The sequence below is a fragment of the Pelobates fuscus genome, chromosome 10, assembly GCF_036172605.1.
Source record: "Pelobates fuscus isolate aPelFus1 chromosome 10, aPelFus1.pri, whole genome shotgun sequence".
NCBI classification, from domain to species: Eukaryota; Metazoa; Chordata; class Amphibia; order Anura; family Pelobatidae; genus Pelobates; species Pelobates fuscus.
In genome coordinates this window covers 84501480-84514655 of record NC_086326.1, presented here as the reverse complement: position 1 = coordinate 84514655, position 13176 = coordinate 84501480, and the positions used below count along the sequence as shown (strand labels likewise).

The window sequence follows — 13176 nt, the reverse complement described above, 5'->3', positions numbered from 1 at the left end:
GCTGGTATTGAAACAGAGTCTTATTAGTTTGTGTGTATCCGTATAGTGTAATGGTTAAGCTGCTTAGTTTTCAATCTGGCACTCCAGAGTGAAAATTCTTCAATTCTTCTTTAGGCATAAAATATTTTCCTTTTTTTTCCCATTAAGATTTTGTTAAATCAAATGAAGACACACATTGCTTGAGATGTCACATGCAGTGAATATATTATTTCACATAAATCAAGACATAAAATAACCCTATTCCATCTTGCACATTTACAGGAATGCAATAGCGCAATTAATGCCATTTGTCTAAGTTTCAATTAGGACATTTACAATATATATCAAGATACTATACATATATTGCTGCCACAGCAACTGCAGTGCATGCTCCATCTCAAAGCCATTCCACTCTGCATTTTGACACTGTGCATCTTTCAGCTGTTCATTCTGACATGGACCACTCTGGTGAAATCTTCTACCCATAGGCTGCATAATTTTTTTTGACACAAGGGAATGATGCATCAATCTGGCATTGCATTTATGATGCTTTCCAATAGTGTTTCACTAATGGTTATGTAGCTCTCAGATGTATTCTACTTCCTAGCTCTATTGTGTTTTTTTAAATACCAGAGAGCACGTTTATTTTCCCGTTTGTCTTTTTTGGCTTTGACTTTGGCTTGTTATTTCACTACTCTTGATTGCGATTATGCTGGCCTAGCCTTCTCTTGTTATTCTACCTTTCTATACTCCTTGCCTTTGGCCTGTTCTCATTTATCTTTTCTGCTTGCAGTTCATTACTCCTAACTTGGCTCTGTGTTAAACTTGGCCATTCTAGGTATGTATGCTAGGCTTCGGCTAGTCGTGGCAATTGTATCGAAATATAAATTTGATAATTACACTTGTGGAAATATAAAGAATGTACAGAAGAAAGCATTTCAATGTTGAGATATAAGTCACACCCCCTGCATCTTATGTGCACCTTTTATTATCATATTATTAACGTTTGTTTTATGGCCCAATTTTATACCTCTAGGCTACTTGTAAGTAGTAATACCACATGAGGTTGTAAGACATTTGAAAGCCTTCAGCTCAGACTCTCTACCAGAGATTAAAAGGGGTACTTCATAGATCAACTCTACTGGCATACTGAGCATGTCTGATATGCTCACAGACTGAACATATTTCACAAAAGACCAAAGTGCTACACATGCCCAGTTGCTCTCAACAGCCAACATACTGTGAATATTTTAAAATTATATATTTAGCTAGCCTGGGTGGGTAGAAGTTAGTAGGGAATTGGGGAATTTGGTGTTAGGTTAGCTAGGGTTTAACTGAAAAAAAGGTTTTAAAGAAAGCTTTAAAACGTTTAAAAAAAAGTTTTAAAAATCCCACCCCCCTTTACCCAGTCCTAATAAAAATTAACCCCTTCCCTGCCAGTTGATCACTGCCTACAGTGATCAAAATACAAATCACAGTATTATACTGTGATCCGATTTTTCTTTAACCCCTGAGGGTTAACTTTTATTTATTTTTTTAACCCTTATTTTAAAATGATATATTTTGCGAGCTGGGGTTGGTGGAAGTTATGGGAAATTTGGGAATTTACCGTTAGTGCTGCTTACTGATAGTTTATACAAATTTTAAAAGCATAAAAAAGTTTTAAGAACGTTTAAAAAGTGAAAAAAAATGTAATATGTAATAAAAAGTTTTAGAAAAAGTTTAAAAAGTAAAAAAAGTTTAGAAAAGTAGAAAAATAAATAGTATAAATGCTCATTACCACTACATCTGCAACAAACTAGCAAAAAAATTATCCCATGCTAAGGTTCAAAATATGCTGTTTGAAATATCCCAGGGTGGGGTGCGGAGCAAGGCAGCCCAGACGTCCTCAGCAAGTGCTCCCGTGTCTCGCGACCAAAATTGGGGTACCTTACCTAGCAATCTGCACTCACGGACCGCAGCTTCCACTGACTTTACTCTGGAGAGGTCGCTGTACCCGAAGGTACCTTTCCCAGGCTCAAACGATGCCAGACTGACCCATTTGAGGCTTACGGCCTACACGAGGCTGAGCCATGTGGAGACGCCAACTCTCCTGGCTCTTAAGCTGAAGCTGGGACCCAAGGTGAATCGCTTCCCCCCTGGACCGGCGGGGGTTATCCCGGTCCCCACCTTACCAGCCCCACTCACCTGGCTGAATGCAGAGGATCGAGCTCCAGCACGCCCCTTCAAAATAGCGAATGCCCCTTCTCTCTGTGAGCCTCGGCCACAGCCAGCAGAGTCAGACAGGTGCACCACACTAGATCATTTTCGCCCATTGTGGGAGCAGCTGGAGGCACGAATGGCAGCAGCAGCAGCTGGGAGACAGAGGAGTGGACGGAGGCAGGCAGGAGATGGAGTGTGCAGGCCCTGTCGGGCACAACCTCCAACTGAGCATCTAAGTCTAACACACTAAGCCCACCTGGGCTGAGAGCCAACAGGGACTTTCTCCCACTGCATCTACCGCAGTGGCAGAAGCACGTACACCGCAAGCAGCGAACGACCACCCAGAGCTTCCGTCACCTCCCAGAGAGGAAGGACTCGGGCTCGACTGTGAGACCCCCAGTCCATGGCACTATGATGCAGGCCCTCAACAAGGCCCAGGGCTGGAGAGGGGCTATGCATAGCCCATGCCTGGGACTGCCTCTAGGCCGCCTCCAAGTATTTCCATGCCTTGGTCTCGGCTGACACTGCACTCTCTATCCAGGACTAGCTTCACAGAGCACAGCATTTACCCATATGCCCTGAGCACCTGATTTCCAAGTCTGGGTATCGGGTGAAACTTGCAATCTCCCATGGAGCAACTTGTCAAACTCCCATGCTCCCCTGATACCTGCTAATTTTGTTACTCCATGTTATGCCCTTATCCCTACCTTGATTTATTTCTTTATTACTACAATGAAGTACTGTTAAATCTGTTCCACCTTAGACCTGAACAGTACAGTTGCATGCTAGAGAGCTCAGGATCTGTGGTCACATACTGAAATAAATATGCCCTAATATGCAATGTTCCTGTTTCGAGTCAGCGACCATGCCTAGCTACCTTATCTTGTTCGCAAGAATTCTGTATGCTATTAGCTTTGGCATGTCGGACCAGCCTGTGTTACAATTTCATAACTTAAAATTCATTCTTGACAGCGTGTGTCGGGCCTCTGTGGTTTAACTGTTATGCTTAACCATTTTCCTAACAATGCAATTGTTTATTCTCATTTACACTATTCGCATAGTCAGCCAGTATAGCCTGAACCTTTAATCTGTTGTTTCATCTCTCCACTGACTATTTCTCCTACTATTGTAATAGAAAGATGTGCAGTTTATCTGAATGCCATGTCAATGATTATAATGTCTGTGTTCACTATGCTTGAGATTGCTGTTGTGGCTTCGCAAGCTTTTTGTTATTCCATGCACAACATAAATAAAGACTAAAAAATGTTTTAAAAAATACCTTGGGGTGTATTCTTTAAAAAAAATTATCAGTTTGTGAGGTTGTTTGAATAAGAAACCAGCTAAACTACTCCAAAATGGAACATGGGCACAGCATAAAACGTCAAAGTTAGAAACAAACTGAATGGCTGCGTCTCAAATGTGCCCCTTCAACATCCACATATACCTGGCAAAGGTACATATGAGGGTATTCCCACACTCCAACAGCACAGCCTATCAACCTATGAAGTGTTATACTGCCATAGCACACATAAGGTTTGCAAAATATACAGTAGAAGCTCACTGTGTGGGCCAAAAATGCATAAAAAATGCTTATTACCACTACCCTTGGTACAAAATAGCAAAAAAAAATGGTCCCATGCTAAGGTTCAAAATATGCCTTTTGAATTACCCTGGGGTGTATTATTTAATAAATAGTATATGTTTGTGGGGTAGTTTGAATAACCAACCAGCTAAACGACTCCAAACTGGAGCATGTACAAAGCGTACACCATGTAAAACTTGAAGTTATAAAAAAAAACTGAATGGCTACGTCTCAAATGTGCCCCTTCAACATCCTCACATACCTGGCAAAGGTGCATAAGGGGGTATTGCTGTACTCAGACGACATAGCTGAGCAACATATGAAATATTATACAGCCGTAGCACACATAAGGTTTGCAAAATATACTGTGCAAACTTACTTTGTGTGTCAAAAGGACAGAAAAAAAATGCTTATTACCACTACACATGCTAGCGGAAAAATGATCTCATGCTAAGGTTCAAAAATGTCTTATGAAATACCCTGGGATATCTTCTTTAAGAAATGGTATGGCTTTATGGTGTAGTTGCAATATGTAGCCTGCTAACGTGCTCCAAAGTAAGACACGGACGCATCAAAACCCTCTGTGAAAATTCACACTTAAAAACCTGAACTTGTCACGTCTCTTTAACAGCACTGTAAGTTCACAAAATAGTGTCTAGGTCATAAATTGGGCATATTGTTTTACTCAGAAGATGTAACTGAGCATAATTTGGTGAATTTTATGACAGTGGCACATGTCAAGTGTAAGAAATACTCTGCAAAAATGCAATATGTATTAAAACTAACATATTTTTTTTTACCTCACCAAAAACATTGACATAGATTGGGGAAAAAATGGTGACAAGTTAAGGCACAATATATGCCATCTAAGATACTCTGGGTTGTCTGCTTTATCAAATTGAAGACCTTTGTGGAGTTAATTGAGAAGTCAAACTGCTATAATACTCCAAAATGAGACATAGGCCCATCAAATCCACCTATGAAAATTCTAACTATAGAAACTGAAATAGCCTTGTCTCTTATATGGCATTGTAGCTTCACAGAATAGTGCCAAAGGCATACAATGGGGGTATCTTTATACTCAGCAGATGTAGCTGAACACAATATGGGGTTCTGTGCCAGAATAGCAGACACCAGCTTTACGAAATACACATTACAAAAACATTATTATGTGTATATGCCAAAATAGAGAAAAAACACAATTTTACTCCAATATTTAGCAGAGATTGGCGATGAAACGGCTACGTAAAAAGTGTCAAAATAACCTTAGACAAATAGCCTGTGATGTCTACATTATATAAATTTATACTTTTTTTGTGGCAGTTTTGTTTTCTGTGATGGCTACTAAACGTACAAGACAAACATATCATCTTCTAAAATAGTTTCACATTGAAATTTTATTTTAGTCCTTGTATTTTGTGACCTGCAACTTTCAAAATAAGATGACATCCTATACAGATTATGTACTCTATAAATCAAGACACATAAATGAATTTATTTTGAATTACTTTTCCTGAGCTGGACATATTATGCACACGTCATTATTGCCAAAACTGTGTGGGGGGGGGGGGGGGGATTTTTTTATTTTTTTCCCCATTTTTTGGCTTTTTTTAAAATAAAAAAAATTAAATAATGAGAATTTATCTATATATATGTGATGTCAAATTAAAGCTCTTTTTGCCATCTAAAAATGGTATATAATATGTGTTGGTACTATAAATAAGAGAGATACGGTTGAACACAAACAGACTATGATTATCCCCCAAAAGGACACATGAGAGAAATTTTCTGTCATGTTGGCATTTTATTTCTGCAGCGGTGTCCTTAAGGGGTTAAAAATATATCAATCTGTCTTGTTGATGCATGGTACTTAATAGTTGAAGGTCAGTCTTAAGATAAGAGAGACCCAAGTGGATGTCAAACCATTTGTATATACTTATGCTGACAAAGGCACCAGGGTATTCCTGGTTGGCACCATAACCACTACAGATCGCCATAATGGTTATGATGCATACACTGATCATTTAATAGGGCTAAATCATAAAGTTTAACCAACAATTTATCTACCTTTCTGGGATTAGGTATGAGCATATGTGCATCAAACTGTACAGTACAGAAACAAAGAGCAAATTAATCAACTTACCAAGATGTTTTTCTTTTTTCTCTACAACCTCATTCACCTTCCTGGCAACTCGTGCTACAGCTTCAGCCATTTTTTTCGCTTTTATGCGTAATTCCTGTTCTTCCAAGGATAACCTGAAATAACATGTTAGAGGATAGATAAGATAAGATGGGATGGGAGTGGTTTTCTGAAAACTAGACTAACCATCCTTGACATATGAAATTGTTTTATATTAATTTGATTACCTACAGCCATGGTAAGTTTTCAGTGCAAGCAGAAAACAGGGGAAATAAATCTAGCAATAAAGCAGTCAAAACAGACAGTTTTAAAAAAACACAATGTGTTCCTCAACCATGTTTTAACTTCATTCACAATAAGGGATTGTATACAATGACATAGAAAAGGGGACGGTAAGTGGGAAAAGTGCAACTGATAAGTGCTGGCTAGCCACTCAAAAGAGGGATCACTCCCAAATCCCAACAATGTAGAAAGATATATCTATAGATAAAAAATATATACATGTGAGGGCGCCACTCACATGTATATATTGTATACAATGAACATAAATGGAGCATAAAAACAATTCAGTCATGATTTGTGACCAACTAGGTACCTCCCATTATATAATGGAATAAGTAATTGAAAAAAACATCAAACTACAAATTCCTCAGATAATACCAACCTCATTGCCATCTCTACGTGTAGTATATTATCAGGATAAATATTTTAGGCAGGAATATAAAAACGATATAGCGATTAGTCCATAACATGGACAACAGGAGGGACTAGATTAAGATTGACAAGTTAGGGTCTAAAAGTTGGTGAAACTTTCTCAGAAGTGATATCATGAGTCACCAAAGACTTTTGTCTAAAGAAGAAAGGGTTTTCACATTTTTAATGTTCTACTCTTATTATATAATTAGTTCTATTTTTGTACATCAATCTACACTCAAAACCACACAATGAGAAATCAAAACAATGTTTTGTTTTATTTTATTTTTAAAGGACCACTATAGGCACCCAGAACACTTCAGCTTAATGAAGTGGTCTGGGTCCAGGTGCATCTAGGGTTAACCCTTTTTTTCTATAAACATAGCAGTTTCAGGGAAACTGCTATGTTTATAAATTGGTTAATCCAGCCTATAGTGTCTGTCTCATTGACAGCCGCTAGAGGGCTTCCGTGCTTCTCACTGTGAAAATTACAGTGAGAAGACGCCAGCGTCCATAGGAAAGCATTGACAATGCTTTCCTATGGACTGGCTGAAGGCGCGCGCGGCTCTTGCCGCGCATGCGCATGCAGCCAAAGAGGAGGAGAGGAGGCGGAGAGGAGGAGGAGAGCTCCCTGCCCGGCGCTGGAGAAAGAGGTAAGTTTAACCCCTTCCTCTCCATCCAGCCCGGTGGGAGTGGGACCCTGAGGGTGGGGGCACCCTCAGGGCACTATAGTGCCAGGAAAACGAGTATGTTTTCCTGGCACTATAGTGGTCCTTTAAACTTTGCAAATGTGTTAAAAAGAAAAAAAAACATTAATATCACATTGGCATTAGTAACTCAGTACTTAGTTACTCTCTTGCATAATTTGGGCTGTGTGCTTAGAGTAATTTCCCAGTCTGAGTCCGTTCATAGGACGGACTGGAGCTATGGCTCCAGGCGGCACTTTTACAGGGGCGCATTTTGCCGCCCGGACCCTGCCTGCTATTAGATATGGACTCCCTGGTGGTCCTGTGTGTTGTTAGAGCAGTCGCACTCCTTCGAGGTTCTGGCACACTGTGAGGGTGGTGGGGGAAATAGCGTGTGAGCATGGCGCCGTGAACCCAGTCGAGGTTCAATGAGGGAACCACTTGTAGGGGGTGTGGTGGGGCGGGGGGATGTTGGTAATATCCTTAAGGACATTCTAGGTTTGGTGGACACTTTGCAAAATGTGGTTATTAGGTCAGTGTGGCACATAGTACTATAATCCAGGTGTTGGGCTACAAGTAGCATACAGTTATGTGGCACCCATAAGCTGTAAGTAAAGAGGAATTTATTATTTTTAACCAAGGTGAGTAAAAGACTTGAGTGTGTTTAAATGTTAAACAGTGCTGTCAACATAGTATCATCATTCTTAAATGGTGTCTAGTCTGGACATGTTGTGGTACGTAGTGATGTTTAAGATTGTGGGAGTTGTGGGAAGGGTTCTACATAGACTTTGAGAAGTTTGAGGAGGCAAGTCCGGATTTGTTTGGAGAAAGGTGTTCCAAGGCCACCAAATCAGTGTATATATTGTGCAATGGTGTAGTAGGATATGATTTGTGGAGTTTGAGTGGAGTGCTACCTTGAGAGGTGCTTGTAGTAGATTTCAAAAAATGATTAAGTTGTGTTTAATGGAATGTCTGTAACCCCATGTGTGTCGTGTGTAGTATGAGTTGCATCAGGAAATTGAGACCCTCAGCAGGGAGTACATTGCCTAGGGCAGGAGTAGGCAACCTTCGGCACTCCAGATGTTTTGGACTACATCTCCCATAATGCTCTTACAGCCACAATGCTGGCAAAGCATCAAGATGCAGTCCACAACATCTGGGGTGGCAAAGGTTGTCTATCCCTTGCCTAGGGCAAGGTATGTAGAGGTGTGGTAATCTCTGCAGGTTGTGCCCAATTCTCCTGCTTTAAATAGTGGGTTTGAGGTGATTGGGTAGAGTGGTGAAAAGTGCAGAAAAAGTGTGGTAAATTGTTGTGTTTGGGACTAAATATTCATCTTTGGTAAAATGGTGGTGTGGAATTTATGTTGCATGAAGGTTTGGCCCTGATTTGTGCCATGGGATGGTATAAATGGGCACTGTAAAGAAAAGGGCCTCCTTGTTTTCTAGGGTGGGGATTGGACCATTCATATAGTCTGGTGAGTAATACTGCCTTATGGTACATTTTCACATCTGGGACTCCCAGAACTCAACTAGTCCTCACGACTGTCAGTATTCCATTGGTATAAAACAAAAACAAAAAAGAGAGAGAGAAATACATATATCCTTGATACTTGATGGGCCATGAGGACTGGTTTGGGAACCACTGATCTAAAATATATTTTTTTTGTTCTTTGAGGACTTACTAATACTGGATCCTAAGAATATAAACACATTTAGTAAAAATGATATTAGAAATCTAGATATTGCTATTTTAATACATATCTATAATGAAAGTGAAGTTTTATTCATGCATCTACAACTACTTATTCCTTCTCAGAACAGAGAGGCTTTTTTTCCACAATCTGAGAGTTCTTTATGGTTTTTATTTATTAGCAAATTCCAAGCGGGCTTTCATGTGTCTTGCAGTGAGGAGAGGTTTCTGTCTGGCCAGTCTGCCAATAAGGCCAGATCAGTGGAGTGTTGCAGTATTCCTCAAGTTTCTCCATTCTCCACACGTGATCTCAGAGCAATCATCGGGTTATTGGTCACCTCTCTTACCAAAGCCCAGGAAGATATATATATATGAAAAATTAAAAACTTTTGCCCTCCTACCTCCAGCCACAATGATACCGGATGCCCAGCCACACTGTTATATAAAAAAAAGATTGAAAAATACCAGGCATCCTGATGAAAGTTCCAAGCTAGGAACTGAAACGTTGACTGACTTGTGACAAAAAAATTGTTGTGCTATTCAAATCCAGGAGTGCCGGGATTTATTTAAATATATTAAAGGGACACTATTGGCACCCAGACTACTTTAGCTCATTGCTAAACATTGTTTACATTGCAGCACTAAATCTGCCTCCAGTAGTGCTTCCTGGCTGTTAACAGACATTTGATCCGGTAACTGACGCTGGACGTCTTCATGCTCTGCATGAGGACATCTTGTGGCAGAAATGCCTCTGACACGTGTTCTTGGAGGGGCCTGCTTGCCAACCTCCTCCAAAAAGACTATGGGCCCTTTAAAAACTATGTTAACAGACTTGGTTTGTGGGATTTTATATTTGGTTCGGGAACGCACAAACCAGAGACCACCCTGGAGCTCGTTAAGCCTAATTGACAGTTTGTAACACATTCCATCGCAGTGTTCAAAGTGTTCGTCTGGGTGGCCGCTGTTCGCATGAACGACCCCGAGGTGGCGGCCATCTTGTTCCCGTGAACGCAGGCAGCGGTGTTTGGTCGTCGAGTTCATGGCATGGTTTACAGGCACTGAAACTCCTGAACACCGCTGGACTTCCAGGATCGCCTGCGTTCGACTATGTTTGGTAGTTTGTTCAGTTTTTAAACTACCGAACTAGACTAACTGCAAGCCCTGATTCTCTGGAACTGTTTTGGGCATAAACCAAGCGTGCGGTTGGTCAAATTATGACTTCCAGGATATTCGTGAACCCCTGTACCGATCTGGGTGATTTTGGTCACCCAAATCGGGACTATCAGGGGGTGTAACTTTTGTAGGGGTTTTGTGTGTTTAAAGGTAATTTTGGGGTTTTGTAAAAATGTATGGAGATTATTGAGTTTAATACAATTCCTGACTCAATTATCTCCCAGGCACAGAGGAGGGCTTATCTTGTTTTATGTGCGAGTGTCCTGGACCTGAGAGCCAATGTAATCGTGTGTATGTTTTTACTGTAGTCTACTCTCAGGTCCAGGGGAGGAGTGCCCCTTGTGTGAGTACCTGCATATAAGGCCAGTTGTGGCTGCCAATACACAAGTTCCTGCTTATCCTCAACATAGAGTCTCATCTCATGTGTGGGGGAGCCACTGTATCTGCTCTGGGGATTGCTATATCACTATACTCCGCTCGGTTATAATCACTTGCCCTTCTAAGAGCATATTACTACACTCTCTTCGAGGAGAGATCTATTCACTGGAAGCTGGATCCTGGTTTTGCATCCACTGTGGGTGGAGGACAGCGAGACCCCAACCAAGCTGTAATGCTGGAAGTGGGGACTATTGTGCTGATGGTGTCTGGTGCGGTGCTTGTGGTTCTCGGTAAGCACTAAGAAGCAGCGATTGGCGGAAGCACCCAGTAGGGGTGCCAGGCGGTCCTTCCCACAGCTATTTCCCCCATAGGAAAGCATTGATTCAATGCTTTCTTATGGGGAAGGCCTAATGCATGCGCGGTACTTGCCACACATGCGCATAAGCGCATTAACGGAGGAGGCGGAGCCACGACAAAGCGCCGAGGGACAACATCGCTGACATCAGGTACGTTTTTAACCCTTTAATAACCACTGCGGGGTGGCACGCAGAGACAGAGGCAGCAATAGTGCCAGGAATTCAGGTTTGTATTCCTGGCGCTATAGTATCCCTTTAACTAAAATATTTTCAGCAGCTTTATAACCTAGACAGAAAACAATGTCAGCAGCCGCAAGTCTTTAGACTTGCAACTAACTTTGAAAGGTATAAAAGCAGTGGCATGGCATGGAGAGGTGTGTCAGTGAACCCGAACCAGGTTGCCTGACAGCCTCTTGGCCAGCCTCACTCAGGCTAGACCATGTAGAGAGTGCAGCTGAATCACTCTTGGCCTGGTCTTCGTGCCCTCAGCACAGCTTGTTATGCTGCTTGTAACCAGCTCCATGGTGTCACCAGATGCAGGACACTGGGACCAGAGCCCTAAATCAGGACAGTCCTACCTTGATTGAGACAGTTGGGAGGCATGTACAAATTGAGCAACTTCAAGTGGTTCTTTATTTATATTTTATTTGCATATTTTAATATATTATCGAGCAGACAGGAAAAATAAAAAATAGCATTGAGTAACTAGATAAAACAATAAAAAGGGAATACTATAGTGTTAAGAACACAAACTTGATGCCCTGTCCCTAATTATATGCAGACAACCCCCCTCCCCTTCATGTGCAATAAAAATCAGTAATATAAAAAAAGATTTACTATTTCCAGAGCTGAGACGCAGTACCACATTCTCCACATTCTGCAAAGTCCAGAAAGCACAGGTCGATGATGTAATTAAATAACTTCTATAGAGGAGCATTGGGGACCTGAAGTTCCAAACATGCATGCAACACTTCTCAAAAGAATGCATTGAATCCAATGCTTAGCCAAGAGTTTCTACTTCATGAGAAAGGGTTGTACTCTGTCAATGGACGTGCCTCAGGAAGACAGCCACTAGAGGTGGATTTAGCCCAAAAAATAAACATTGCAGTTTCCAAAAAAAAAAAAACTATAATGTTTAACAACAGGGTTAAAATTACAGGACCACTGCACCCATACTATTTTATTGACATAAGGTGGTCAGGTGATTTTAGTGTTCCTTTAAGTAGGCGTGATCTCACCATACATTTGCCAAGTGAAGGGTTAAGTTCTCTTCAAATCAATAATAAAGGCCAGGACCATAACAATCTAAGCATGTCTCCATTAAACCATGCTGTCTACAAAAAATAAATAAAAATAATTAAAAACCATACTTTATTGCCTTTATTGCATCCTAAACCGCAGAAAAGAATAAAAACAAGCATTGTGGTGTGTAAGTCTATTATCCATAGAAAAACTTTATTGTAGCAGTGGACATTGTCATTTAGTGAAGATCTTGAAAATTGCAAAGCCTAAGACAGCCGTGAATGTTATGACCTACAATACATGATTTTCTTCTGTGTAATTATTAGAATAGCTCAAGAAGTTATAAGCTGATCATGGTAAAAAAAAGTGCTTAAAATTAGGTGTAAATGTCACTACTTTTGACTCATTGGAATTGTGACAACTATGCAGCGGCCTCTGTTGACCCAATGGAAGTGTGTTCATTTGCATAATTCTGGTATACAAATGAGTGAAACCAAACAATCAGTACAATGTATATATTTTTTGCTTTTTATTGGGTTTAAAAGAGATTCTTGTATTATATAATTGATATATGAATTTCTTGTTCTCTAATGTTCCTTATATTTGTATTTTAAATGGTTTTCCCCACAATTTAAGGTCAAGTCACCAAAGGCTAGTCCTTGTCCAAACTAAAAGTATTATGTGGCAATTCTGTTTGGAACGGTGTGCTACTGGAATCCCCAAACAAACCAGACAGGCCACCGTTTTAGAACCTGCTTGCTGGATGCACTAGTACATTGGCACAGGAACATATTAAGAAAGCTAGGCCTGAGAGACGCAAGTCGGGGTCGAATCCTGCATGGAAGGAGGAGGCACGGGCAGAGGGGTCAATACCTGCCTGGAAGGAGGAGACAGAGGGGTCGATATCTGCCTGGAATGAGGAGGCAGAGGGGTCGATACCTGCCTGGAATGAGGAGGCAGAGGGGTCGATACCTGCCTGGGATGAGGAGGCAGAGGGGTCGATACCTGCCTGGGATGAGGAGGCAGAGGGGTCGATACCTGCCTGGAAGGAGAAG

The 13176-nt window shown here is 41.0% G+C and overlaps 1 protein-coding gene across 6 annotated transcripts in view; it reads right to left on the bottom strand.

Moving 5' to 3' along the window:
* LRRC20 (leucine rich repeat containing 20) overlaps positions 1-13176 on the bottom strand; it is a 629937-nt gene that overhangs the window by 574762 nt on the left and 41999 nt on the right. For all 6 annotated transcript variants that reach the window (XM_063433587.1, XM_063433584.1, XM_063433588.1 and 3 more), the window contains one exon: positions 5907-6019. In XM_063433587.1, the coding sequence (XP_063289657.1) occupies positions 5907-5976 (70 nt within the window). In that variant the 5' untranslated portion in view covers positions 5977-6019. The remainder of the gene's footprint in view (positions 1-5906; positions 6020-13176) is intronic.